The following is a 24,553-nucleotide window of genomic DNA, read 5'->3' on the forward strand; positions in this document are numbered from 1 at the left end:
TTTTTCTCTTTTTGCTGTTTATAACTTCGTGAAAATAATATATGCTTAACTGTAGAAAATTTTAAAACTACAGAAAAAAATTGTGTGTGTATGTGTATAAAATGGGGGATACATAACCATAACTCTACCAGTTTGAGGCAAACATGTTATTTCCTTGAAGTCTTTTTTTTCCTATGCACCCTCCATGCTTATGATTTAAAGAAGAATAATAAAACACACCCATATAGCTACCACTCTGCTTAAGAAATTGCATTAATGTAGTGTTGAACTTAAATCTTCCCTTTTTCATTAGGAAATGGATCAGACGATGGCGGCCAATGCTCAGAAGAATAAATTCTTGATTGATGGGTTTCCAAGAAATCAAGACAACCTTCAAGGTTGGAACAAGACCATGGATGGGAAGGCTGATGTATCTTTCGTTTTGTTTTTTGACTGTAATAATGAGGTAATGAAAATCTTTATCTGCCTATATGGGCTTTAAACAGCTGATGGTCAACTGTTAGAGAAAAAGAAAGTGATTTGTTTCACTTATATTTACATTTTATATTGACAGCAGTATTTTTTGAATTGGTAAGTTGGATGCACAGAACAGCACTGTCTTAAGCTATTTGGCATCAGCAATATTGTGGGCCTAAAACTTGCTTTATTTTCAAAATAACAAGAATTTGTGTTTTGCGTTAAGAATTGACTCATACCATGTTAGGTAATGAAGCTGCATTGTTACTTCTTGAGTAGGCACTATTATCAGAGAGTATCTTGCCTTAGGATGTCGTTTGCTGGAAAAGAAACACACATTTCTGGGAAGTTGGGAAAACTTTCTACTTTAAAGAAACATGTATGATAGCCTGATTTGTCTTCTAAGAGTGAAATGAAAGAAAGCAGGAAAGCAGTCTTTTTCTTTCTGGTTCTTCTAATAACATACCCAGACATACTTTCGAATAACTAAATGAATTTCTCGGTATCTTTTTTTTTTCCCGGAATCATTTAATTAAAAGGCCTGACTCTGTATGACAGCTGTAATATAAACTTTATTAAATTAATGCCAACGGCCTGAAAGAATAAGAATCAGCAGTACTGCCTTGAAGGAAGTTGACTATTCTTAGGTTGAATTGCAAATGTGCCTGTGGTGGAGAGACTTGCTGCAGCCTTTGAGTTGTTTTAAAATGTAACTCTCTTTTTCCAACCCCCAAAAATATGTTTTCACTTATTCTTCAGAGTTAATTTTAGAATGTTACCACAGCTTTATAACTAAGGAATGTTTATTCACGATTAACAAGGGATGCTTTATTCAAATGCAAATATGTTAACTCTTAAATATTTGGATATTTATGGAATTATCAAAAAGTAAGCAAAAATGGAACAAAGTTTGACGCATGTAATTCATACCTAATAAGTTAATAATAGATGGAACCATACACATAGAGATCATCTCTTTATTGCGGTTTGAAAAAAAATACACAGGAAAAACTGAGTCATGAATGAATTCTTATTATGCTCTGTACTTATTTAACCTAGTTTATATAAATTGAACCACATGTTTCAACTTTGCATGTTGATTAATGAATTAAACACATTGGGTTTAATGCAGGGTTTTGTTGGTAATCTCTTCGAACTTTCTTCTCTTTTCAGGTTTAAAAGACTGGCAAATTCATATCTTTTTAAAAATAACTTTTTATATATTTCTCTTTTTAGATCTGTATTGAACGATGTCTTGAGAGGGGAAAGAGTAGTGGTAGAAGTGATGACAACAGAGAGAGCTTGGAAAAGAGGTACTTTGCAGTTTTTACACATTGCCACCACGTCTCAGTTTGGAACTTGAGTAACAGATTAAACACGTGCCCCATTTTGGACCAGAAAAAGAAAATGTCATGCTTAAATATGTAGAATGGCTTGTCTAAAAAGCTGATAAGGGAGGGAGCCAACTGGGTTTTATTCTGTATTGTCCCCCGATCTGTCCTAAACAGGGGAGAGAAGTATGCTTAGAACTTCGCAATATTTGCTTCTGTTGCAGAATTCAAACCTATCTTCAGTCAACAAAGCCAATTATTGACTTATATGAAGAAATGGGGAAAGTCAAGAAAATAGATGCTTCTAAATCTGTTGATGAAGTGAGTATCCCTAGCCTGCCTAATAGTAAAGTAACAGTGTGATTTGGGGCAGGGAGGGGAGCAATATGCAGGAGAAAAAGAAATACCATGACAGATTAGTTTGCTTTTCAAAACACTGGAGACTGAATGAAAAGCTAGGCTTTTTCTTCTTTTTTTAAATTAAAGTATGTATATTTTATCAATTTACAATATTGTGTTAGTTTCAGGTGTACTTCTTTTTGAATAGAGTCTAAAATGGGTTTTACAATTTCAGACTTGTTCTTTGTAAAAAGTGGGTGGTGTATTAATTCCAAACCTCTTTTCTCAAGCACTGGAAAATTGGCATTTTCAGAACTGTGATTTGGGCCATGATCATTTTTTAAAAATCTGTAACATGAATAGCAAATCATCTAGCTGAAGAGCCCCCGGTTTCTTTCATCTCTTCCATCACAGAGCATGTAGCTCCAGAGGTACAGGGTTTCCACGACCCAATGCTTGCCTCTTCCTTCATGAATCTTGGGTCTCTGTACTGTGGTTTGTGGACTCTCAGTGCCCAGCCGCTACTAGTGTCTCTTAAATTCACCTCATCTTTCCCTGATTCCCTGAATCATCTTCCCCTGGACCTTTTTTTATCATGTAGTCATTTTTGGTTTTTTATCCACGGTCCCTTCCTGTAGAGGTGAGGTAATACAGAAGACTTAGTGTTTTAGAATCAGAACTAGGAAGATAAGCCACTTCAGTTTACTTTTACTTTTTATAATATTGGTAGCCTATCAAGAAGTTTGTTTTGTCCTAAAAGCACTAGTAAAATTGAAGCAACATGTTCATAATTTTATATTGAAGCAACACGTTCATAATTATTTACGGTATTGTACTACTGTCTAAAGTAAAATAGATGAAACTAAGAAATTATAATGTGTTTTTTTTAATAATCCATTTTGAAAATTCATGTAAAATTGACTTTTAACAGGAACTTAGCCATATGGTGTTTTAACAATATTTGCCTTTTAAATTATTATTATTATCCTTTTCCTTTACAGGTTTTTGATGAAGTTGTGAAGATTTTTGACAAAGAAGGCTAACTCTAAACCTGAAAGCATCCTTGAAATCAGGCTTGAATATTGCTTTGATAGCTGCTATCACAACCCCTTTTTAAGGCAATTTTAATCTTTCATAATTACATCTCAATTAATGGCTGGAAAGTATGTAGTAAGACAAATTAAATTTTTTATCTTCATCTTTTTTTTTTTGGTCACAGGAGTAGACAGTGAATTCGAGTCTAACTTCATCTTAGCTATGGTGCTCACAAAACAAAGAAGGGTGTTAGCTAGTTCTTTGTTTTTATTCAAAAAGAATATCCCTTTTATAGTTTGTGCCTCCTGTGAGCAAAACTTTTTAGTATGTGCGTATATCCCTTAAGTAATTACAACATGTTTGGATTAGGGATTCCCCACGTCTTCTTTCTCTTGCAGGATTTAAATTTCCAACCTGTTAAGTGAATTTATGGACCAAATTCTAAGGAACTTTTTGTGTAGTGAGTTCTTGGACAGTGTGTTTGGTAAACAAAGTCATGAAATGAATTCCTAGAAGTATTTTAGTATTTATCAAATAGCTGACCATTTCCTATAGAAAGGTAAGAAAACTTAAGCTTTGTTTTACTACAGTTTGTACAGAGTTGTTTGCAGGGCATAGTCTTTGCTTCCAGGGGTTGGGATGGGGGCACTGGGGTTTCAGAGCCTGGTGGAATTGTCAGTTTTATTCTGACATAAATCTGAGGGTAAGGGGCAAGGATCACATCTAATGACATGTGTTCCTTTTGCTCTATTATATAATGTTATTAATGATTAAACTGATCTTAACAAAATTCCTAGTAGTGGAACCTTGAAATGCATGTACTTAGTAGATTTACGGTAAAATGATTTGGTTAGCGTTTTAGTAAAACTTCAAAGCTTTTTTTGTTTGTTTTCTAGACTAAGCATAGGGTTAGTACAAAGCAGAAGAAATCTAATGGTTAAATTTCCCATTTGTATTTTATTTTCTTGAATACTTTTTTTCGTAGTTGTTTAAGAAGATTTAAAAATTGCACTTTGGTCAGAAAAATAATAAATTTATCTTACAAATGTTTGATTCCCTTCCTGGCTACTTTTATTCAGTAAATTCTTTTCTTGGCATCATGTTGAAGTATTAAAAGGTACAGAATTCTTAAAAAAGTATAGAGTCCAAAGGAATTTTCTCTTACATTCATTCTTCCTTTAAAAATCTCTGGAAAATTTTTCTCCTTACCTTTTTCCGCCATCACTAATGCAAAGTGGTATCCAAGGTTCTTAATGTGAGATTTATTAAAATTTTTCTCATTTTCAGCACTTATACTGTTTGGTATACAGGGTTAAACTGGGCAAGGAATTTTGATTTTGTATAATTACATTTTATATTTAAATCATTGGGAATAGTGAGGACAATTTATGGATGTTCTTAAATTGTAATAGATTTATTTATTTCTGTGTGTGTTATGAAATTCACTTATTAGTGATGAATTTTCAACATACTTGCCATAGAAAACAAAGTATCCATAAGTACTGTAACATATTAGCCACTAAAATCTGTGTTAAGATTATCTTGGTTTCTTGGAAGAGATTGTAATGAATTCTTATCTAGTGATTTAATCTAGCCAATACTGAGGGATTTTACTGGTAGTGGTAGTTCAATCAAACAGCTGTAGTATGAAGCAAGAGTAAAGACTAAGATTTTGAGAACATTCCTGCTCACATAAGTGAAGAAATCCATTGGATGGGGATCTAAATATTTATATTTATATTGTGAAAGCAAACTTAAGGTTTTTAAGAAGACTGCTGAGACTAGGTGCTTTGCTTCCTTTCATCACATATCTTTCTGTGGCATTTGAGAGCAAAAACCCAGAAACATAGTAATTGCTAAATTACGAGGCTTTCCTTTTTGTTTGCTTTTTAAGTAGAAAAACATGTTGGCAATATTGAGTTTAGGAGTTGATTGAGTTACATCTGACTTCACTAGTTTTGGTCATTTCATTTATTAAAGATACAGTCATCAGTGAGTTTTTGACTTTAAAGACCCCAATGGAAGGCTTGCTGTTTTTAAAAAATTGACTAACATTATTTTTATTCGATGATGTTGGATGTGTATGAGTTATCAATATTTAGTGAGTAATCCCAATAAATTCTGTGCTGTGGGCTTTGCTGTTTGCTGGTTCAGATTTCTGTTCTCTCAAGCGTACCGAAGATCCAGAAGTATCATATTTAACATGTGGGTCCTCACAGGGCAAAAGCAGAGTTCAGGATCCAAGAGAATTTTCCGCTCTGTGTGTGATGTTGATGCGTCTTGAATTAAGCAGAAAGCATGACTTTATCCTGTTCCTTCAAGAAGTAATCCAGATTGAGGCACAAGTAGCCCAATTCATTACTGGCCTGCAGCATTAATTGCTTGTCTCTTTGAGGGGGAAATTGGCAGCAGGCAATGTGTATCAGGATGCGGGGTTTTCTGTGGCCTTGTAGCTTTGTCCATGTAATTTAAGTGGTTGCCTGACATTCCAGTGGTCCCTGGAGATAATAGTGGTTGACAGTTTTGGCCAGACAAGGTCAGCATCTTTTCCCTGGAGGTTTGGTCCTTCATCTGCAGACATATACTAATTGCACAAGCCACAGTGCTATAAACACATACTCTGCCTTCCAAGAGTTTTCTATCTAAAACTAACACTCTGACGTGGACAGACCTTCAGATGTCTTCTGTTGGCTAACTTCAGTCATTTTTATATAGCTTATTGCAATTCTCCCTAGCCTTCTTGCATACTTCAGCTTAATTAAGTACTCCTTTATTCTAAGCAATTTTTTTTAAATGAAAGGAAGGAAGTTCATATATTGTGTACCAAAGGAAAAGGTAAAAATGGTCCTAATCACTTATCCCTTTATTTCTTCATCTCTGACTTCAGTGTAAGTACTCTCTTGGATTCAAGTCTGCTTTCCTTTGAAGGGGTGTGGTTATTTTGATTGTGATGTTAATTCTGGACTTTAGCTAAATTCTGCAGGTCATCATCTTTCCTGTTCTGGGGAGAGCTGAAGGACTAAGTTGAATTTCTGGCTACCACCCTATGCCCTATGTCAGCCATACCAGCTCCAGGCTATCACCAGGGCTCAGACTCCTGTGGGATCTCTGCCATCCCATTCATTCTTCAAAGAGGTTTTTGTTTCATGACTTTGTCCTTCTAAGACTCAGGCATAAGAGAAGCGGGCTTAATTATTTTGTACTGTTCAGTGAGACAGAGGTAATTAATCAGCATTTCTCTAGGTGGTGAAGTTCTTGCAGCCACAGAAAATTGTTTTTTTTATTTTGTGATACATGTTGAAGTAACTTTATGCAACTTCTTAGCACTGGTCTTTGATGCCCTAGCCAACCAGAGGAAAAGCATCTGCAGAGGTGGGTTACTGCATCCCAACCCTAATGGTAGATAACCCTAAGAAATATTAAGAGCTGTCTTCCACACAGTGAAATCAAGCAGTTAGGCAGCGTACTACAGAATAGCAGATGTATTCTTGTTTGGTTGAGTAACCACACTTAAAAAGAGAATGTAAAATTTTTAAAAAGCCACGTATGTGAACTTCGGGAACACACATATAGTTCCCTTTAGAAGGCTCCCTGGAAGAAATGTACTTTCGGTGGCAGTGTCTATGAAATTAAGGGGAAAAAATTGCTACAGTGGACTCAGGATGGACTTCCAAGAAAACTCCTGAATTGGATAAGTTTCCCTGCTAGTTGGTAAATACTTGCAGCCCTTTGAGGACTGCGGGTGGAACTGGCTGTCTCACAGCCACCTGGCTCCAAGGGCTTCCTGAGCCAGAGGGGAAAGATGTTGAATCGGTCCAGCAGTTAGTACTGAAAAGCACAAAGCTCTTGTACGTGGCTCACCCTAGATTGTTTATTAGTTTTATAAAGAAGCATTTTTATAAGTGGCTCCAAAGCAGCTGCCAGAACTTGGCCAGAGTACCTATGAGCACTGCGAGGCTGCATCAAAGTGGCTTTGTCAAAACGTAAACCTCTGTTTTGTTTTCTTTTTATTCTACTATTTAGTTTTGGCTGCGTCAGGTCTTAGTTGTGGCATGTGGGATCTTTTCTTGCGGCTCGTGGGCTCTTCGTTGCAGTGCGCGGGCTTCTCTCTAGATGTGGCATGCGGGTTTTCTCCTAGTTGTGGTGCGCAGGCTCCAGGGCGCGTGGGCTCTGTAGTCTGTGGCACGCAGGCTCTCTAGTTGAGGCGCGCGGGCTCAGTAGTTGTGGCACATGGGCTTAGTTGCCCTGTGGCATGTGGGATCTTAGTTCCCTGACCAGGGATCAAACCCATGTCCCCTGCATTGTAAGGCAGATTCTTTACCACTGGACCACCAGGGAAGTCCCAACCTCTTTTAAGTTATCAGGTAATGTGCGCAAAAGGCACAACTGTCATCCTATCCTCAACTGGGATGGTGGTCAAGATGAACACATTATTTACATTATTTAAGGGGAAAAAATGCTAAAGTTTCATGGCTAACTTTTCGATTGAGTCAATATTCCCACATCAAAATGACCAAGTTAAAACAGCAGCATCAAAACTCCTCTGGTGTTGGAACTTCCCCAGCGGTCCAGCGGTTAAGAATCCGCGCTTCCACTGCAGGGGGTACAAGTTCAATGCCAGGTCTTGGAACTTAAGATTCCACATGCTGCATGGTGGGCCAAAAAGTAAAAACAAAAAAACAAACACCTAGTGTCAAATTCTGTGTCACAATGTCTGTGTCATATCCAATATCAAACGTGACTGAGCAGAGACTGTATCTGTGTTCCTTCCTCTATTTAGGGCCTTTACTTAGGTCTGGATAAGTGCTATTTAGGGAAAGAAGGTAACTGCTGACTTGAGGCTGCTGCTGGTAGTGTGTACTAATGGAAGATTCAGAAATTTAGGGGATGGGATGGGATGAGGGTAGGGAGAATAAAATCATTTGTATAGAGAAGCAAGAGCTGGTTGAGCCCAGTTCTGCTTCATACATAATGGATTTCAGGTGTTAAGGTGATGTCCTTAACACCCTCTATCTTTATCCTGTGGTTTGAGTAATTTCATGGATATTTCTGAGTTTAGGTTGTGTATTTGACTTAGGAAAGGAGCTATTTAATTTACAGTCATCAGCTAAATCATTGTTTTATATGACAATACACAGATTATGGCCAGTTGCTGAAATAATAGATGCATATAGGAGGCATTAGTACAGTCTATAATCACATTCATGCAAGGATCTGCCATCTTAATTGAGCTAACTGGTCACGTTAGCAAGCCAAATTTCAGAGATGCTACCCCTTGTGACTGAGATCAGAGGGTTAGTTACAGGAGATGACAATAGCACTAAAATGATGACATTACAAAAAAATTGGCCGCTCCTTCAAAATATGTTTGATGCAGGTTTGTGAGGAATACAACAGTATACAACCTTTGGTTTCTTAACTGTATTGTGTTTCTGTAGAGTGCTTTTAATGCTGGCAAACTTTTTTACCTCTGATCTCATTTTGTTTTCCCAGCAAGGCAGGCTGCGATGATTCTCTTACCGACCTGTTTCATGGGTGATTAAACTGAGGTCCAAGGAGCCCAAGTCAGTTGCCCCACAATCTTTACAGCTAGTAGTTGTGCGTCTGGAAGCAGAGCCCAGACCTCTGGGCCTTACCACATCTGCCTCCTGTCTTTCTGGTAGTCCATGCCTACCTGTAATTAAGCCCAGTTTTGAAGTGTGACCTCTAATACCCCACCAGACTTCCTCCGTCTCTAGCCCATTACCCACATTTATTTCTCTATTGCACATATGCATAATTTGTGAAGTTTCTTTGTTTACTTCCTGTTGATCTCTGCTAGATTATAAGTGCCAGGAGAGCAAAAATGTTGTCTGTCTTGTTAATCTCTGTTTCCTATTACCTGCACATAGTAGTCACTCAATAAATATGCATTGTAGGGCTTCCCTGGTGGTGCAGTGGTTGAGAGTCCGCCTGCCGATGCAGGGGACACGGGTTCATGCCCCAGTCCGGGAAGATCCCACATGCCGTGGAGCGGCTGGGCCCGTGAGCCATGGCCGCTGAGCCTGCACATCCAGAGCCTGTGCTCCGCAATGGGAGAGGCCACAACAGTGAGAGGCCCGCGTACCGCAAAAAAAAAAAAACAACAACAACAACAAAAAGAAAACAAATATGCATTGTAGTTCTTGATTAATGGAGTCTTTGGGAAAGAAGTTTCTAAGAGGTCTTAGTTGTATTTTTTTATTCTCTTACTGACTTGGCACAGAGTATATTCTTAATAGGTTTTATTATTAATACATTTTATTGGCTATTGATGTAGCAGGGAAGAGAGACTGAGGAACGTGATGAGAGTCTGTGCCTTCACATAAGAACTCAAATACTGAGAAGTTTCCCTAAGCTTTCTTTCTGCTTCCTGGGTCCCCTCCCCAGTGCCTGGGATAGGTACTCAAAGAAGTTTGCTGATGGGAATGCTGTCGGTGGTCAAGAGGTGCCTGGTTGGCATTGGAGAAGAGGAGAAGTGTATTCCAGGAGAGGGAAACAGCACTAGCAAACCCACCCACATAGAAGCAGAACTAGGCCTAGAACCCAGCTCCCATTCCTTAGCACCACTATGCTTTTACCTCTGTCGTTACTAACGAGGATTTGGGAAGGCAAAGTAATATCTTGTGATGCTTCGGAACCAGTACTTTTCAATGGATTGCATTCAGTGTGCTGAACTTTTAGTCAGTGTCTTTTAAGCCATTTTTTAAAAGCCAATGCCTCAGGCTCCACCCCAGAAATTCTGATTTAATTTTAAAGGCTCCCCAGGTGAATCTAAACCAGTGGTTCTCAGACTTTCAAGTGTATGAGAATCATTTGCAGGGCTTCTTAGACCCAGATTGCTGGGCCCACACCCAGAGTTTCTGGTTCAGTAGATCTGGGGTATGGTCCAAGAATTTGCATTTCTTTTAAAGTTCCAGGTGATGCTGATATTGATACTTTGAGAACCACTGTACTAAACAGAGTGGCCAGAGGCAGTATTGGAAACTCCCAGCCTTGCATCTTTCCGGGCAAGGGACTATGTGTTCTTGGTCTTTGTTTCCACGGTTCCTAGCATAGTGTAGGTACTCAGTGCATGATGAATTGACAAATTGATAACAACCTTAATGGAAGCTCACAGCTCAAGCAGTTGCCTAGCCTGCCATCCCTGAAGCTCATGGGTTGAGGCAGGAGAAGTACTTCGAGAAGATCACAAGTGTTCCCCCACTAAGGAAGTTGTCAAATGGCCACCAGCTTGACATAGGAGAGCTGCCTTTATCTCTCTTAGTAGCTGCCACTGTCTTGAAAGGTAAGGCGAGCCCAGGGGGCCACTGTCACTTTCTCTAGACTTCTGAAGAAAGATGGAGTAGCTGTGTTCAGTGTGGGCTTGAGGGCAGAGCAAGGGCAGCAGAAGCAACATAAGGAAGACCTTTGAAAGTCAGAGCTGACCAACAGTGAATTGATCTGCTTGATCAATTGATCAATTGATGAGCTCCCGATCACTGGAGGAAGCAGAGCCTAGGACTCTACTCAGCAGGATGCTTTAGTGTCTTCTAGCCCAGCGATTCTTTCTTTCACAGACCATCCTGTTCAAGTTGTAGTCTCAGTCTGAAGTCCACCTGGCAGCCCAGCCACATTCTCTGGTCCCTCCTGAAACCCAGGACACAGAACAGCTCTCTGTCCATAGTAGCAGGGAGGAGAGACTGAGGAACGTGATGAGAGTCTGTGCCTTCACGTAACTCAAATACTGAGAAGTTTCCCTAAGCTTTTCTTTCTGCTTCCCAGGTCCTCTCCCCAGTGCCTCGGATAGGTACTCAAAGAAGTTTGCTGATGGTAATGCTGTTGGTGGTCAAGAGGTGCCTGGTTGGCATTGGAGAAGAGGAGAAGTGTATTCCAGGAGAGGGAAACAGCACTAGCAAAAGGATGGCAGTGAGAATGCGTGAGGCATAGGGGAGACCATGTTCCAAACAATGGGAGATGGGAGTATGCAAAGATAAGGTGGAGAAATACAATGGACGGACCTTAAAGACAAGTAAAAGAATGTGGATTTGTCCTGTGTCTGTTTAGCTGGGTCTAGACCAGAACGCTGGGTAACTGCTAGGCTGGATGAGCCAGCGTGACAGAGTCTTTTCAGATTTTGGAAGCTGCACTTTGCCTCCTCTCACCCCTCCTCTTTATTCTTCTCTTTCTCCTCCTCACTGTAAGCTGTCCCTTGAGTTCTATTCTGAACTCTTAATGGTTTTTCCATCTCACTGGGGACAGTGTGCAAACCCTCCTTGGCTTGGCCTGGTTGGGGCTGGGCCCGGGGCCGGCTCAGGAGAGCCGGGGAGAGGAGGCGGCTCCCAGCAATAAGCAACCCACAGAATTGTGTCTGTTATTTATGAAAAAGTTTCTGGGTTTTCGGCTAATTGCAAAAATACATAATGGATGCTTTTCGCATCTGCTAGTTATTCTGGAACAGGCCTGCATCCAAGAGCAAACTTTAAACAAACAATAAGATTATGGAGCTTAACTATTTCAATGTGTGACAGAAAAGAAAGCCAAGGCCCCAAAAGTTGCATTAATACACATGCACTCAGACACAAGCAAAGGAGCGACAGATACACATACATACAAATACACAGATTCACATCCTGGTACCAGTGCACACAAATGCGTGCTTGGGTACGAGCACCTAGTACATACGTGGACATACAACTCGAACACATGTGCCCAGTCACAGGCACCAGTGCATATACACACGAAGACAAATGCACATGCATGCACTCATGTACATGTATACCCCTACGCAGTTGGGCAGCGCAAGTGCGCAGACACAAAAGCACACAGACACACAACCCCAGACACCAGTGCAACAAGCGGTCCTCCTAGGTGGGTGAGTGGGTCTTCCCAGTCCAGAGGTAAGTAAAGTACTCAGCTGGGCACTGGCTGTGCCTGGGTGGTATCGGGTGTAGTTATTCGGTGTGGCCACCAAGGGGCACCCAGGATCCATACTGCATCCTCTTTTTTGCTGGTTCTGTCAGCCCGTCAATTGTTTTTGTACCCACAAGCTTGCGTCTTCCTGTTCCGGATCCCTGAACAGAGCTGAGAGGCTCCTTGCTCCCAGCTCCAACCTTCTAGGACCCACCGTATTCATTCTCACCTTGTCCCTGTCTCAAACCACTGAAACAAGCACAGGTCTCCATCCCTCCTCCCTCCCAGCTGAACATACACTTCAGAGCCCCCTGCTCAGTCCTCAGACTGCTCTTTGGAGAAGTGGATCTGTCAGGTCTTGATCATAATGTAGCCTCCACCAAAGCTTCTCTCCCAGGAGCAGCTGTGAAAATCCCACCTATTTTTCAAAGTCTGCTTCAGCATCTCCCTGTGCAGGACTGCCACAGTTAACAATGTGTGTTAAAATAATTGAATAGATGAGTTAATGTCCAGCTCAACACCTGACTCTGCCTCGTCCACTGACCCCAGCCGGAGAGGTCTCTCACCCTCTAGTACCTGCCTCCCGGCTTTTTATGTGCTTTTATGAAACAAATCCAAGCTTTAATACACAGCAAAGCAGAAGTCAACCCCTTTCAGCATCCCTGACAGGTAGCTACCCTAGTAACAGAGAAATCACCCCTTCCTGAACAGCCCTCCTCACTGGGTCTAGAAAGTTCCTCTGTGTTCCTTCTCCATAAACATTCTCAGAGCTCCTTCATGACAGGGGCTGTGGCAGGCTCCGAACAGACAAGATCTCTGCCCTTCAACAAATTAGTCTAGTGAGGGCGTTTAACCAGTACAGCATGAAGCATGCAATAGTACAGTAAGTACAAAGTGCAGGGGAGAGTGTGATGAACTTTCCAGAGGAGTGAGGTGGGGAGTCAGGGAGACATTTACAGGGGGAGTGAGAGCTGAACTGAGACTGGAAATGAATAAGAACAATCGTTATAGTTCTGCGTACTGAATGTTTACTGTGTGTGTGACTGCTCATCCTCAGAGGTGAAATTCTAACTCTAACCCGTGTCTGCCTATCTGCAGCCTGAGAGCTTAGCCACTAGTCTAAAACACCTCATATGACATAAATCAAGTAAGAGTTTGGGGGCAGCAGGGAGGGGAAGGGCATGCCAGGTGTTTTAGTTTTCTATTGCTGCCTAACACATCATCACAAACTTGGTGACTTTGAACAACACCCACTTGTTACCTCAGTTTTGTAGGTCAGAAGTCTGGGTTCTCTGCTCACAGTATCACAAAGCTGAAATCAAGGTATCATCTGGAGGCTCAGGAAAGAATCCACTTCCAAGCTTCCATACTGTTGGCTGAAGTCAATTCCTTGCGGTTGTAGGACTGAGATTCCTGTTTCCTTGGTGACTGTTGGTCATGGGGTACTCTTGGCACTAGAGGCTGTGCTCGCATCCTTTCCATGTGCCCCCTCCATTTTCCAGTCAAGAAAGGCAGACAGAATCTTCCCCATGCTTCAAACCCCTGACTTCTTCTGTCACCAGCTGGTCAAGCGAATCTTTTATGCTTTGTTTATAGATGCATCTGAAAACTTAGAAACTAGTAAACTGTTTCTCATGTAATTGTGTTATCATTGTTCATTGCAGATCTGGGGATTCCTAGATTGCATATTCTTACTTGCACCACTTTTTCTTTTCCTCAAATTCCTAACTGCCTTTATCTCTCCCTCATATTTATCCAGTCTCGCTTTTATCCAGTCTTCCTCTCTCACCAGAGACTTCCTTCCAAGTCCCTCTATTCTCATGCTGTAATGTGATCAGCTAGTGTCCAAGCCTGCTGGAAATCCATCACTTTAACTTCCTTTCACAGCTTTCTGTGTGGGGTCCACCCTTTTTTGAAACATGTTTCCCACTTTCATGATTTATGTCCATGTTTGTCTAGAGCACACCCACACCCTCCAAGTAACCACCTGAGGAAGAATGCATAGGATGTAAATATTCTCACTCCTGGCGTGTCTTCCTATGTCTTTACTATATCTGTATAGTTGATGGTGCATACGACTGTGTTCCCTCAGCACTTTGAAGCATTTCTCTACTAACTTATAGCATCCTGTGTTGCTGCTGAGAATTCTGAAGTCACTCTGATTACCATTCCTTTATGACCTTTTCTTCTTTATTTTTATCTTTCTCCCATCTGAAAGCTTTTAGATCTCCTCTTTATCTCCCTGTATTAAAAAAGTCAGGATATGGTACCCAAGGGCAGGTCATTTTTTCATTCATTTTTGGGTGCACATATGGAGCTCTTTTAATATGGAGACTTTGTGAACTTTGTTCAAGGGAAATTTTCTTAGGTAACTTTTAAATATAAATTTCTCCATTTTTATCTGTTTTTGCTAGAATTCCCATTTAGATTTTTAACTTCGTGTATTGATCCTTTATGTCTCATATTTTCTACCTTCTTATCTTTTTATTTCACTCTCTGAGAAATTTCCTGAACTTGAAAACATTGAAACCTACTAAAATTTGAAATATATATTTAAATTTTCAAGAGCTCTCTCTCGTTCTCTGGTTGTTTCTTTTTTCTTCATACCAGCTAGTTTTTATTTTATGGATACACTGTCTCCTTGAATCTCTATAAGGATTCTATTGAGTGTAAAACTTTTTTCATTTTTTTTTAAGTTCTTTTCTGGTCCTTGCATTATTTCCATTTCCTTTGGGGTCATTTTATTTGTTTGTCTTACTCTTTCAGTTTGGTGGCTTTCCTCAGATGTTTGGCAATCCTTGGATGTCCATTCATATTTACAAATGAAGAACCAAAGAGCTTGCTGATTAACTAGTGTGCATGCCTCAGGTTGACTGGGCAGTCAGTCAATCTATAGTAGAGGACTTGCTTCCCCTACTCCCACCCCGATACCAGAACATGAAGGTCTTTCATCTGGGGACAATAGGTTGCTCCAGAAGCCCCCCTGATCTCCCCCTGGAGAGTAGACCCTGACCTCTTGGTGCTCTGTGCCTGGCGTTGGGGAGAGACTGTCCAATGTCGATTTTTAATTAATCCCCTGTTTTAAGCTCTGTGTCTTGCTGGTTCTGCCAAGACAGGCTGCCTTCTTCCTTGGCTGTATCTTCCTCTCCGCACACTCTGTCCTAAGACTTTCTCTGCCCTCCTGCATCAGTTACCACTCCTCCACCTGCTTTCTATTGTTCTGTTGTAATAGCTTGTCTACTGAGGTTACCTCACCCATTATCTTTATTGTTGTGGTTTGCATCCTTTGTATTCCCTAATAGTCATTTTATCAATAGAAGTCTCTCAAGCAAAAGGGGCATAAAACAAGAGTCAGTTTATCATCCTCAAGGACATGTCAGCCCAAGCTCTTCCTTATTATCCCTCTAATTACAGCACTGGCCCAGTTGTGAGGTCTTCCAAGTGTGTCTCCTGTGCACACTCTCTCCTCTCCTGGCCCCAGGCACCTCTTCCTCACCTATCAAGTCTCTCTCCTCCTCAGGAAAGGACCGTAAACTCCTTTACTCTGAGGGTGCCTGTCAGAGGGTGAGAACTTCAGAGAACACAGTCCCCATTGGTTCAGACCTAACAAATGAAGAGTGAATGGTGGGATCTCAGTTCTAGGGCTTAGTTTAGGGAAGTTCTACCTCAAGTGTGAGTGCGGGTCTTCTATGCCTCGAGGCCCTAAAACGCTCCCATGTTACTCACTGGTGATAATAGTACAAATGTGACTCCACCAGAGGACTGAGACGGCCCAACTGTGGCTGGAGATCGGCTGCTGCTTCTCTGCACTACAACCCCTGCCTCCGGGCCTGGACTTTGACAGAAAATCCAACTCACTCTGGCTTAAGCCTTTAGAACATTATTTGCTTATTTAAGTCCAGAGACTGTGTGGTGGCTCATAGGTAACAAGGACCATGACCCTTTCCATCTTCCACATCATCGTCCTCAGGGTGTAGGTGTGGTAGATTACATTTTCCAAAGATGGAGGCAGCAATATCTCCCATGCCACTTGCTCTTCTGCAATGTGACCTTGCCATGCCTTCGTTAAGAGGTGGAGTCATGGATAAAGAAGATGTGGTATATATATATACAATGGAGTATTACTCAGCCAAAGAAGAGTGAAATAATGCCATTTGCAGCAACATGGATGGACCTAGAGATTATCGTACTAAGCGAAGTAAGTCAAGCAGAGAAAGACAAATGCCATATGATATCATTTATATGTGGAATCTAAACTATGACACAAATGAACATATCTACAAAACAGAAACAGACTTACAGAGAACAGACTTGTGGTTGCCAAAGGGAAGGGGGAGTGGGGGAGGGAAGGATTGGGAGTTTGGGATTAGCAGATGCAAACTAGCGTGTATAGGATGGATAAACAAGGTTCTACTGTATAGCACGGGGAACTATATTCATATCCTGTGACAAACCATAATGGAAAAGAATATGAAAGAGAATATATATATATATATAACTGTGTCACTTTGCTGTACAGAAGAAATTAACACAACATTGCCAATCAACTATACTTCAATAAAATTTAAAAAAAAAAGGTAGAATCTAATTCTCTTCCCCTTGAATCTGGGCTGGCCATAGTGACTAGCTTAACCAATATAATGTGGTAGAAATGACATTTTGAACTTTCAAGGTTAGGTCATAAGTCTTGCAGCATCTGTCTGGGCCTCTTAAAATGCTTACTGTTTGAAACACTTGCCCTAGGAAACCAGCAGCCATGCTGGGGTCACCCAAGCCACATGAAGGGGCCATGTGCAGGTGTCCTGGTCAAGAGCCCTGGCTGAGCTCTCACTGGACATCCAGCATCAACCGTCAGCTATGTGAGTGAGCCATCCAGGACATCCAGACCAGGTGAGCCTGCAGATGACTCCTGCCCGAGCCTCCACCAGATTGTAACCTCACAAGAGACCTCAAGTGAGAACCATCTAGTTGAGCCCAGGCAACCTACAGAATGGTGAAAGATGATACTTAATTGTTGTTTTAAGATACTGAATTTGGGGAGGTAATTTGTTACATAGTAAAAGATGACTGGAACAGTTGGCTTTCTTCCTCTCGCCTGTAGCCTCAAGTTACAAGATGGCCTCTTCAGCTCCGAGCATCATTACAAACAACCACATCTAAAAACAGAGGTAAGGAAGTAAGTACAGACCAAAGTCTTTCTGCTTGAGTGACTTTCAGGGGGAGGAATATCTTACCCAGAAGTCACCCAGCAGAATCCCCCGTATCCTCATTGGCCAGAACTGGGTCCCACAGCCTCTCCTAACCACTAGACAGGCTGGGTACAGCCTCTTCAGTGGGAGGTAGGCAAAGGAATAGGAGGCTGGGAATCGCTGTCGTTTGGTCAACCAACAGCGTCGGCTCTACTTTGTTGATGTGGTGGTGGTTCTAGGGGGAAGAACAGTCAGGTGGGAAAATGACCCCATGCTAAAGACGGAACCTTCACTGCTCCTTCCAGAAGCGAAGCTGCCTCAGTGGGAACAAGTTTATTGAAAACTCCTTTAGGTAGGAAGCATGGTGTACTGCCTGGAGTCCCCCGCTGGGAGGCAGAACCTGGCCCTAGAGCTTGCTAGTGGTGCGGTATTAGTGGGTTAGTTCCCCGTTCTGTGCCTCAGGTTCCTTATCTGCACACTGAAAGGATTCCTTCCAACTCCGTCACGTTAGGAGACGCTGGGGCAGAAGGGAAGTGCTGGACGCTTACAGTGTGTGGAGGCCATGCACTGCCCAAGTCAAGCTCGGCAGAGCCTGCCTCTGGCCACAGATGTTGGGATTTGCCAAACAAACTCTAATCACTTAATGAGAAATGAAAATGGTGCCTGGTTCCTCCACTTAATTGCCCCTTTGAAAACAACACACGGGAGATTTACAGTGATCACCATAATCGCCTCGTAAAAACCCAAGAATTTGAGGACTGACATGCCTCATTTCTGGGAGGAATTAGAGGCAAAAATTAAGGCAAGGAATTCCTGGCCTGCCTTGGCCTTGGCTCCCTGGAATCCAGGACTCTGCCCACAGAGAGCCTGCCACCCTGGACAGCCTCCTGGCCCCAGCAAATACGGCTCCAAATGCTCCGCAGCAGTGTTTCCTCACAGGTCTGCTCCCTGCATCTCCTTGTCATTGGTACTGCCTAAGGGAGGTGGACCAAATGCCAGAGGGCCTGACATCCCTGAGGGTCCGATGGAGGTCCTCAAGAAGGAGAGAGCGGAATCTTGCTGCACCCACTAGCGACATCTGAGCTAAAGGACGGGAGGGGAGGGGAGATGCGGAGGTGGGAGCACAGTGTCCCTAGTCACTGGAAAGCCGCAGCTCTCAGGTTCTCCTGAGGCCATCCACCTTGATTTGCACACCTCCCACGACAAGGTGTTCTGACCTCCCAGGACATCTACTAAGGTAGCCTGGCAGGGAGAAGCTTCACACTCAGCTCAGCAGAAGTCTCTTGCCTTTCACTGCCTCATAACTGGACTCAGAATCACTGAGTGTCAAGGTTAGAACTGTCCTCTGGGTTTGCGTCTCCAGCTTCTCCCCTCGACAGCAATATTCCTTTCTTTCACTCTACTCATTCATTCAAAAATATCTATTAAATCCCTGACGTGCATCAGAAACTACCGATTCTTACCACAGTAGCCACAGTGGTGCTTTTAAAACCTGAATCAGATCACTCTCCAAATCAAAGGGAAGCCGGCTTCTGCATGGCTCTCATGCCCCGCCCTTCGCCCACTCTGCTCCAGCCACGCTGGCCCTCCTTGCTGTTCCTGGAAAACACCAGGGACCCTCCCACCTCAGCGCTTTTGCCCTCGCTGTTCCCACTGCCAGGAAGGCCCTTCCCCGGTATATCCAAATGCCTCCCTCCCTCACTTCCTTCCAGGCCTTTCCTGACCTCCCTACATAAAATTGCACCCCTACTCTCTCTATTATCCTCCCCAACTTTATTTCTGTCCATCGTGCTTGTTACCTTCTGAGACACAGTCCACGCTAAGATTTGCTGATTGTCTCTCTTTCTACACTAGAAGGTAAGCTCCAAAGGGCAGGGATTTTTGTCTTTATTATTTTTTTCACGATTATATTAAAACACTTAGCACAGCAGCTGTCACATGGTAGGTGCTCAACAAATATCTGTTGAGTGAATGAACCATGTGGAGAGAGCAGAGAAAAAGATAAACCCCCCACCCTTGTGGAGCTTAGAGTCTGGTGGCAGAGGCAGATGTTAGGCAGATAGTCACCTGTAGGACTAAGTGACTCAACTGTGGTAAACGCTGGTGGGAACGCGGCAGGTGGAATGAGGGTGATCTGACCACAGGCCAGACAGGCCAGTTGGCGGAAATTTGGCACAAAAATCCTCTGTTTGCGAGAGGATTGGACATGTAGGGGAATGAGGGTTTGGGCCGCGAAGCTTCGGGAGGAAAAGGTGCTGGAGAAGTTTGGGGTGCCACCTCTAGACCCTCTAAAGGCAACGGGACTCTGTGGCGAGAGGGTGGCCGTCCGCAAACTGGGTTCAAGTCCCCGCTCCTCTGCTTCTTCCCAGCCACTCACCCTGGGGCAAGCCACCTCAGGGCCAGAGCACTAGGTTCCTCGTCTGTGGGCTGGAGAAGGGATAACTAGGCCTGCCGGGAGGAAGGGATGAAATATCGGGTAGAGCCGGAGCCTGTAGGTGCTTGGTGAGTGCCAGCGCCTTTCTGGCCCCTTTCTTCTTTGTTGAACTTTTCAACACCCAATCTCTTTTCAAACGGCTGCTCCGCCTTCTCTCCTGGCCCCTCACAGCCTTTGGGAGCAGTATGAGGAAGGGAAGCATCTAATCGACCTGAATGTCAACTGCAGGTTAACAGAAATGAACAGGACCTTTGGGGGCAGCATGTGACAGAGGATTAGACTGATTTCTGCTGAGCCCCAGCCCCTCCTGGGCTCCGGGCCAAACAGGGTCGGCTTTGGAGCTATTGACTACATCTCCCATCAGCCTCCGGGCCGATGCCTGCTGACCCATCATGGGACCATGTGACTAGAATGAAGCTTGGGGTGGGGGATGGCTGACAAAGCTAGTGACACAACTAGTGTTGCCAACTGCCAGGCTCTGGGAGGAGCCCTCCTTGACTGACAACCTAGAGAGAGCTCCCAGCACCCATGCACGCATATACACGTGCTCGCGTGCGCACACACACACACACGCACACGCATATCCACACACAGCTCCTGGCTCCACAGCCCCCCCCAACCCCCATGGGAGGACGAACTCCCTGCTCCCTCACATCCTGCTCTCTCTCCTGATTGGTAAGTGGGGGAGGGAGGTTGGTAGGAGGCAGCAAACACATCACTTCTTCCCATGGTTAGCGTGGACAGTGGCTACACTCAGGCGTGTGGCAAACTCTCCCGTACTGTGGGCCGGCTCCAGTGTTAAGCAACGGAGAAGCAATGAATCAGATCTGAGTCTTGGCCTCAGGGATCACATTCTATTGGGGACAACAGACATTTGCACAGATAATTACTATATAAACTACACAGTAGAGGATCCAAGAGGGAACCTGCAGAAAGAAAACCTGGATTACACTTTGGGAGTTGAGGGTGGTGACAGGAAAGGCTTTGGGATAAGGTAGCCTTTAAGCTGGGCTGAGGTTGGATGGAAGGGCTCCTAGGTTGGTAGAACTGCGCAAAGTCACAGAGGCGGGAGAGTGAGGGGCCGGCAGGAAATGGCAAAATGCCTGATGTCAGCCTAGAGCACAGGTGGGATGTAATTGCTTTCACCACAGCGATTCGGTTTGTAACCAGCCCTGAGGAACCCTCCCAGGGGCTACTGCCTCCCAACCCTTCCCTGCATCCGCCGGACACCTCGGATGGCTTTGGATGGCTCCTAGGGGACCAGAAGACCACTGTCTTTCTTGTTTGCTACTTCACTGCCCTGCTTGGCCCTACATTCGACTCCTTCAAATTAGCCTCTCTTGCATCATCTCAAGTGTCCCCTGGAGGTGCTCCTGCCTCTTCTCTCCCTGCTTACACGCATCTCATCCTTCAAGGACAGAGGAGTCCTGCTTCCTCCAGGGAAGCCCTCCTAACCGCTCCAGCTCACTCTGGCCTCCTCATCAGGTCACCTGAAATGCCTGAAGTAACCATGTGGTTCACTCAATGACCCCTTTTCAGTAAAGGTGCTTTGTCACATGCTGTAGAATGATGCTACTTTCACAACAAGAAATTCACTAGAGTCTGTTTAATATATGCATATGTATAACTGATTCACTTTGCTGTACAGCAGAAACTAACACAACATTGTAAATCAACTACACTCCAATAAAAATTAATTAAAAAAAGAAATCCACTGTCTAAACAAAGAAAGGGAGATTGATTACAAGGGACTTAAGAGTCTCAAGTGACCTAACGCAGGAAAGGACTTGACCTAGCTCAAGACCCCAGGGGGTTAGTTCTCCCCACCTCTATCTCTGCCCCTTTGCTCTTTTCTTTTCCCAGACTGGCCTTCTCTGCCCTTCTGATCAGATGGGGGAAAACATGACAGTTCACAGCACCCATCATAGCCAGCCATGTGGAAAGAATCTCCACATTTTCAAGAGAGGGTGATTGGACCAATTGGAGCAGGTGTCCCACTCTAGGCCAATCAGCTTTGGGAGGGGAATGGGGTCACATGGTGCTAACACGGCTGCCAGGCTACCCCTCTGGGAGTCATTCCTCACAGTCCTGGGGGTTGGTGAGTGGTCTGTTCTAAGAGAAAGGAATTGTCATGAGCAGAGCAGGTACCCCAAAGGTGCCTGTTACATATCTACTGATGTAATGTGACTATGTGCTCATGAATTTCAGTTCCAGACTATCCTACTGACCTACTCTGCGACTTCAGGCAAGTCCCTACCCTCCTCTTGGGGTTGCAGTTTCTTCATTTGTACACAGAGGATGGTGGGTCTAAGTGTTCTTTTGGGCTCCCTAACTCTCTTGGACTTTGGGCCAATTACCCTTTTTGAATCTCAGTTTTCTCATTTATGAAATGGGATAATGATATCTACCTCACAGCGTTATTGTAAGAGTGAGCATGAACATATCTAACAAGCGTTGGGTACAGAAATGCTCAAGAAATGCTAGTGACTCTCGTAGATTTAAATTGGGGTGGCTGCCTTGCTCACAGTGATTTCCCCCAAGGGTCATGGCTGTGATGCCCTCATGTGTTTGGGAGAATTGCTCCTCCTTTAGTTGGGGGCTGCCATCCTCTGATAGTGATTTGCAAGGAGTGAGCATGGGTCCCAAATTGGATCATTCAAAGTGCTTCTCGGGGGCTTTTTTCCAACTGCTGCCCTTTTGTCTCTGTTTGCAGAACTGTGAGAGCAGGAAGCTTGCCAACAGCCAGGTCCCCAACCTTGTGGAGAAAGTGGTCTGGAAAAGTGATGCTGACATGAAGAGGATGTTTGAGTACTTGGTTCCAGACCTCACTAAATCCAGTTACATCCTTGCCATGAACCAACGGCTCCTGATAATACCTTCTCCCTTCCCTTTCTAAGCCTCAGTATCCTTATCTATAAAATAATGGGGCTGCATCCTTCCCCCTTTATCTCTGATGCTCTATTACTAGGTTCATTAATTTATTCTTTCCATCAATTAGTCAGTCAGCATCCCTTGTGCATCTGTTCTGTCTCCGGCCCTATGGTGGACACTGAGACTCTTGGTAAAGGAATAATTCCCATCCCCGGTTCTCAAGACTCAGAGTTAGGCAGGGGAGGGAGTTAAGCAACCATTCAGGACTGAGTGTGGTAACGGCTGTGACAGAGGGAAGCACAAAAACTGTGGGGATGTCAGAGAAGGAGACATATCCTCATTTGTAAGTCTTCCTGGAGGAGGTGGCAGGAGCTGAGTTTTTCAGACAGGGGTGGGCGCGGAGAGAGGAGGAAGAGTATTCCAGGCAGAAGAACCTGCCTTTGTAAGGGCCCAAAAGAGAATGAGAGAAAGTAGCTGCCTGGGGCCGGAGGGGAGGGGACACAGGAGGTGACCTTCTTTGTATTTTCTACCCATGTAACTTCTGGGAAAACAAGAAAAAACTCCATTTTTTAAAGCTTGGAAAATCCCCAGGGTGGAGTCTTTAAACAGGGATGAAAAGAAGTGACTTCTGACCACAGTAAAGCCCTGGAATGAATGATGCTTCCCCTAGTAGGCTGCCCCATGGGTCCTTGGTCCCATCACGAAATCCACGCTCACAGTTGCATTCAGCGGCTGGTCCTAAGGCTGTTGGATCCATCTAAAAATAGGAAGGCCTGGAGCCTAAGGCCAAGCAGATGACAGAAGAGCAGCCCAGGAAGGCCTGGGAGGAGTGTAAACATCCCCACCTCATAGGAAACACACTCATTACATTCTGAGCAAAAGCGGTTAATGATGCACCCTGGAGAAAATATGCAGTTATTGCCCCCAAACATGCCAAAGCCCTGCTAATGACTGCATGCCTGCTCCGAAGCAGAAGCTGTTCCAGATGCTGCCGCTTGTCTCTGGAAGAGCCCTTCCTTCTTCCTGCCTGAGGTTCCGGAATTTTCCTTGGATTCTAGTCCTTAGGGAGACATATGGTGGGCTGGGGTGGGGAAAGTGATTGCCCTCCTGGGCCTCATAGGGGCAGCCTAGGGGATCTCTGCCTTACAGACTGCTGTGGAGGCTGTGCCTTCCTGCCTGCCTGGCGTGGTGGGGGAAGAAGGGTGCCAGGCGCTAAGCTGGGAGCCAGCGCTCTAGATGACGCTGGGCTGAGGGAGGTGAGCTCTAAACTTGAGCATTTTCAGCTTCTGCATCTATAATGAGTAATGAGTCTATAGGGAAGCAGTAATTTGCACACTTGAAGCCCCAGAAACACTCAGCGATGGCTGCCACTGGACGAGCCCTGGGCTTGGAACTATCTCCCGGCTGGGTGACTCTAGGCAGTTGCCCCACCTCTGTGAACCTCCATACCCTCATCTGTAAACTGGGGATGGTTTTGGAAATTAACATTTTTTTCTCTTGTTAAAGAACTCATGCATGCTTATTATCTATTTTTTAAATATGTAATCAACCTGTCTTTGTGATACACTCCTATGATTTCAATTCAAGAGATGCAAACGGAGGAATTCCGCGGCGGTCCCGTGGTTAGGACTCTGCGCTTTCACTGCTGAGGGCCCGGGTTCAATCCCTGGTAGTGTCTTCCTCTCACTCCTGTTTTATAACCGCACCATTTCTCTTCTACCTTGTCAACTGCTCTTGGTTTCTGGTGTATCAAATGTATAAATTTTAAAAACTTTTAAATGAGGTATTAGCACATATAAACACAGCAAAGTGCATATACCTCAAAGAGCAAAACTTGGTGAGTAATGTTTATAGTTTTAATTCCTAAAAAAAAAAGAAAGAAAAATGACCCCAATCTATCACCTAGAGATAAAACTGTTGATATTGTGGTGTACTTTCTTCCCATTCTTTTTCTATGTATGTATACATACGTAAACATTGATACCATA

The 24,553-nt window shown here is 43.7% G+C and overlaps 1 protein-coding gene across 2 annotated transcripts in view; it reads left to right on the top strand.

Annotated features, from left to right (window-relative positions):
• CMPK1 (cytidine/uridine monophosphate kinase 1) overlaps positions 1-4,211 on the top strand; it is a 32,550-nt gene extending 28,339 nt beyond the window's left edge. The window contains exons 3-6 of one of the 2 annotated variants that reach the window (XM_060021711.1): positions 293-445; positions 1,693-1,769; positions 2,012-2,108; positions 3,128-4,211. In XM_060021711.1, coding sequence (XP_059877694.1) covers positions 293-445; positions 1,693-1,769; positions 2,012-2,108; positions 3,128-3,169 — 369 coding nt within the window. In that variant the 3' untranslated portion in view covers positions 3,170-4,211. Of the gene's footprint in view, positions 1-292; positions 446-1,692; positions 1,770-1,964; positions 2,109-3,127 lie in introns of those variants that run through there. The other variant, XM_060021719.1, reaches the window with a different exon arrangement.
• Positions 4,212-24,553: the final 20,342 nt, after the last annotated feature.

This window comes from Delphinus delphis, chromosome 1, assembly GCF_949987515.2.
Source record: "Delphinus delphis chromosome 1, mDelDel1.2, whole genome shotgun sequence".
In the NCBI taxonomy this organism is placed as follows: domain Eukaryota; kingdom Metazoa; phylum Chordata; class Mammalia; order Artiodactyla; family Delphinidae; genus Delphinus; species Delphinus delphis.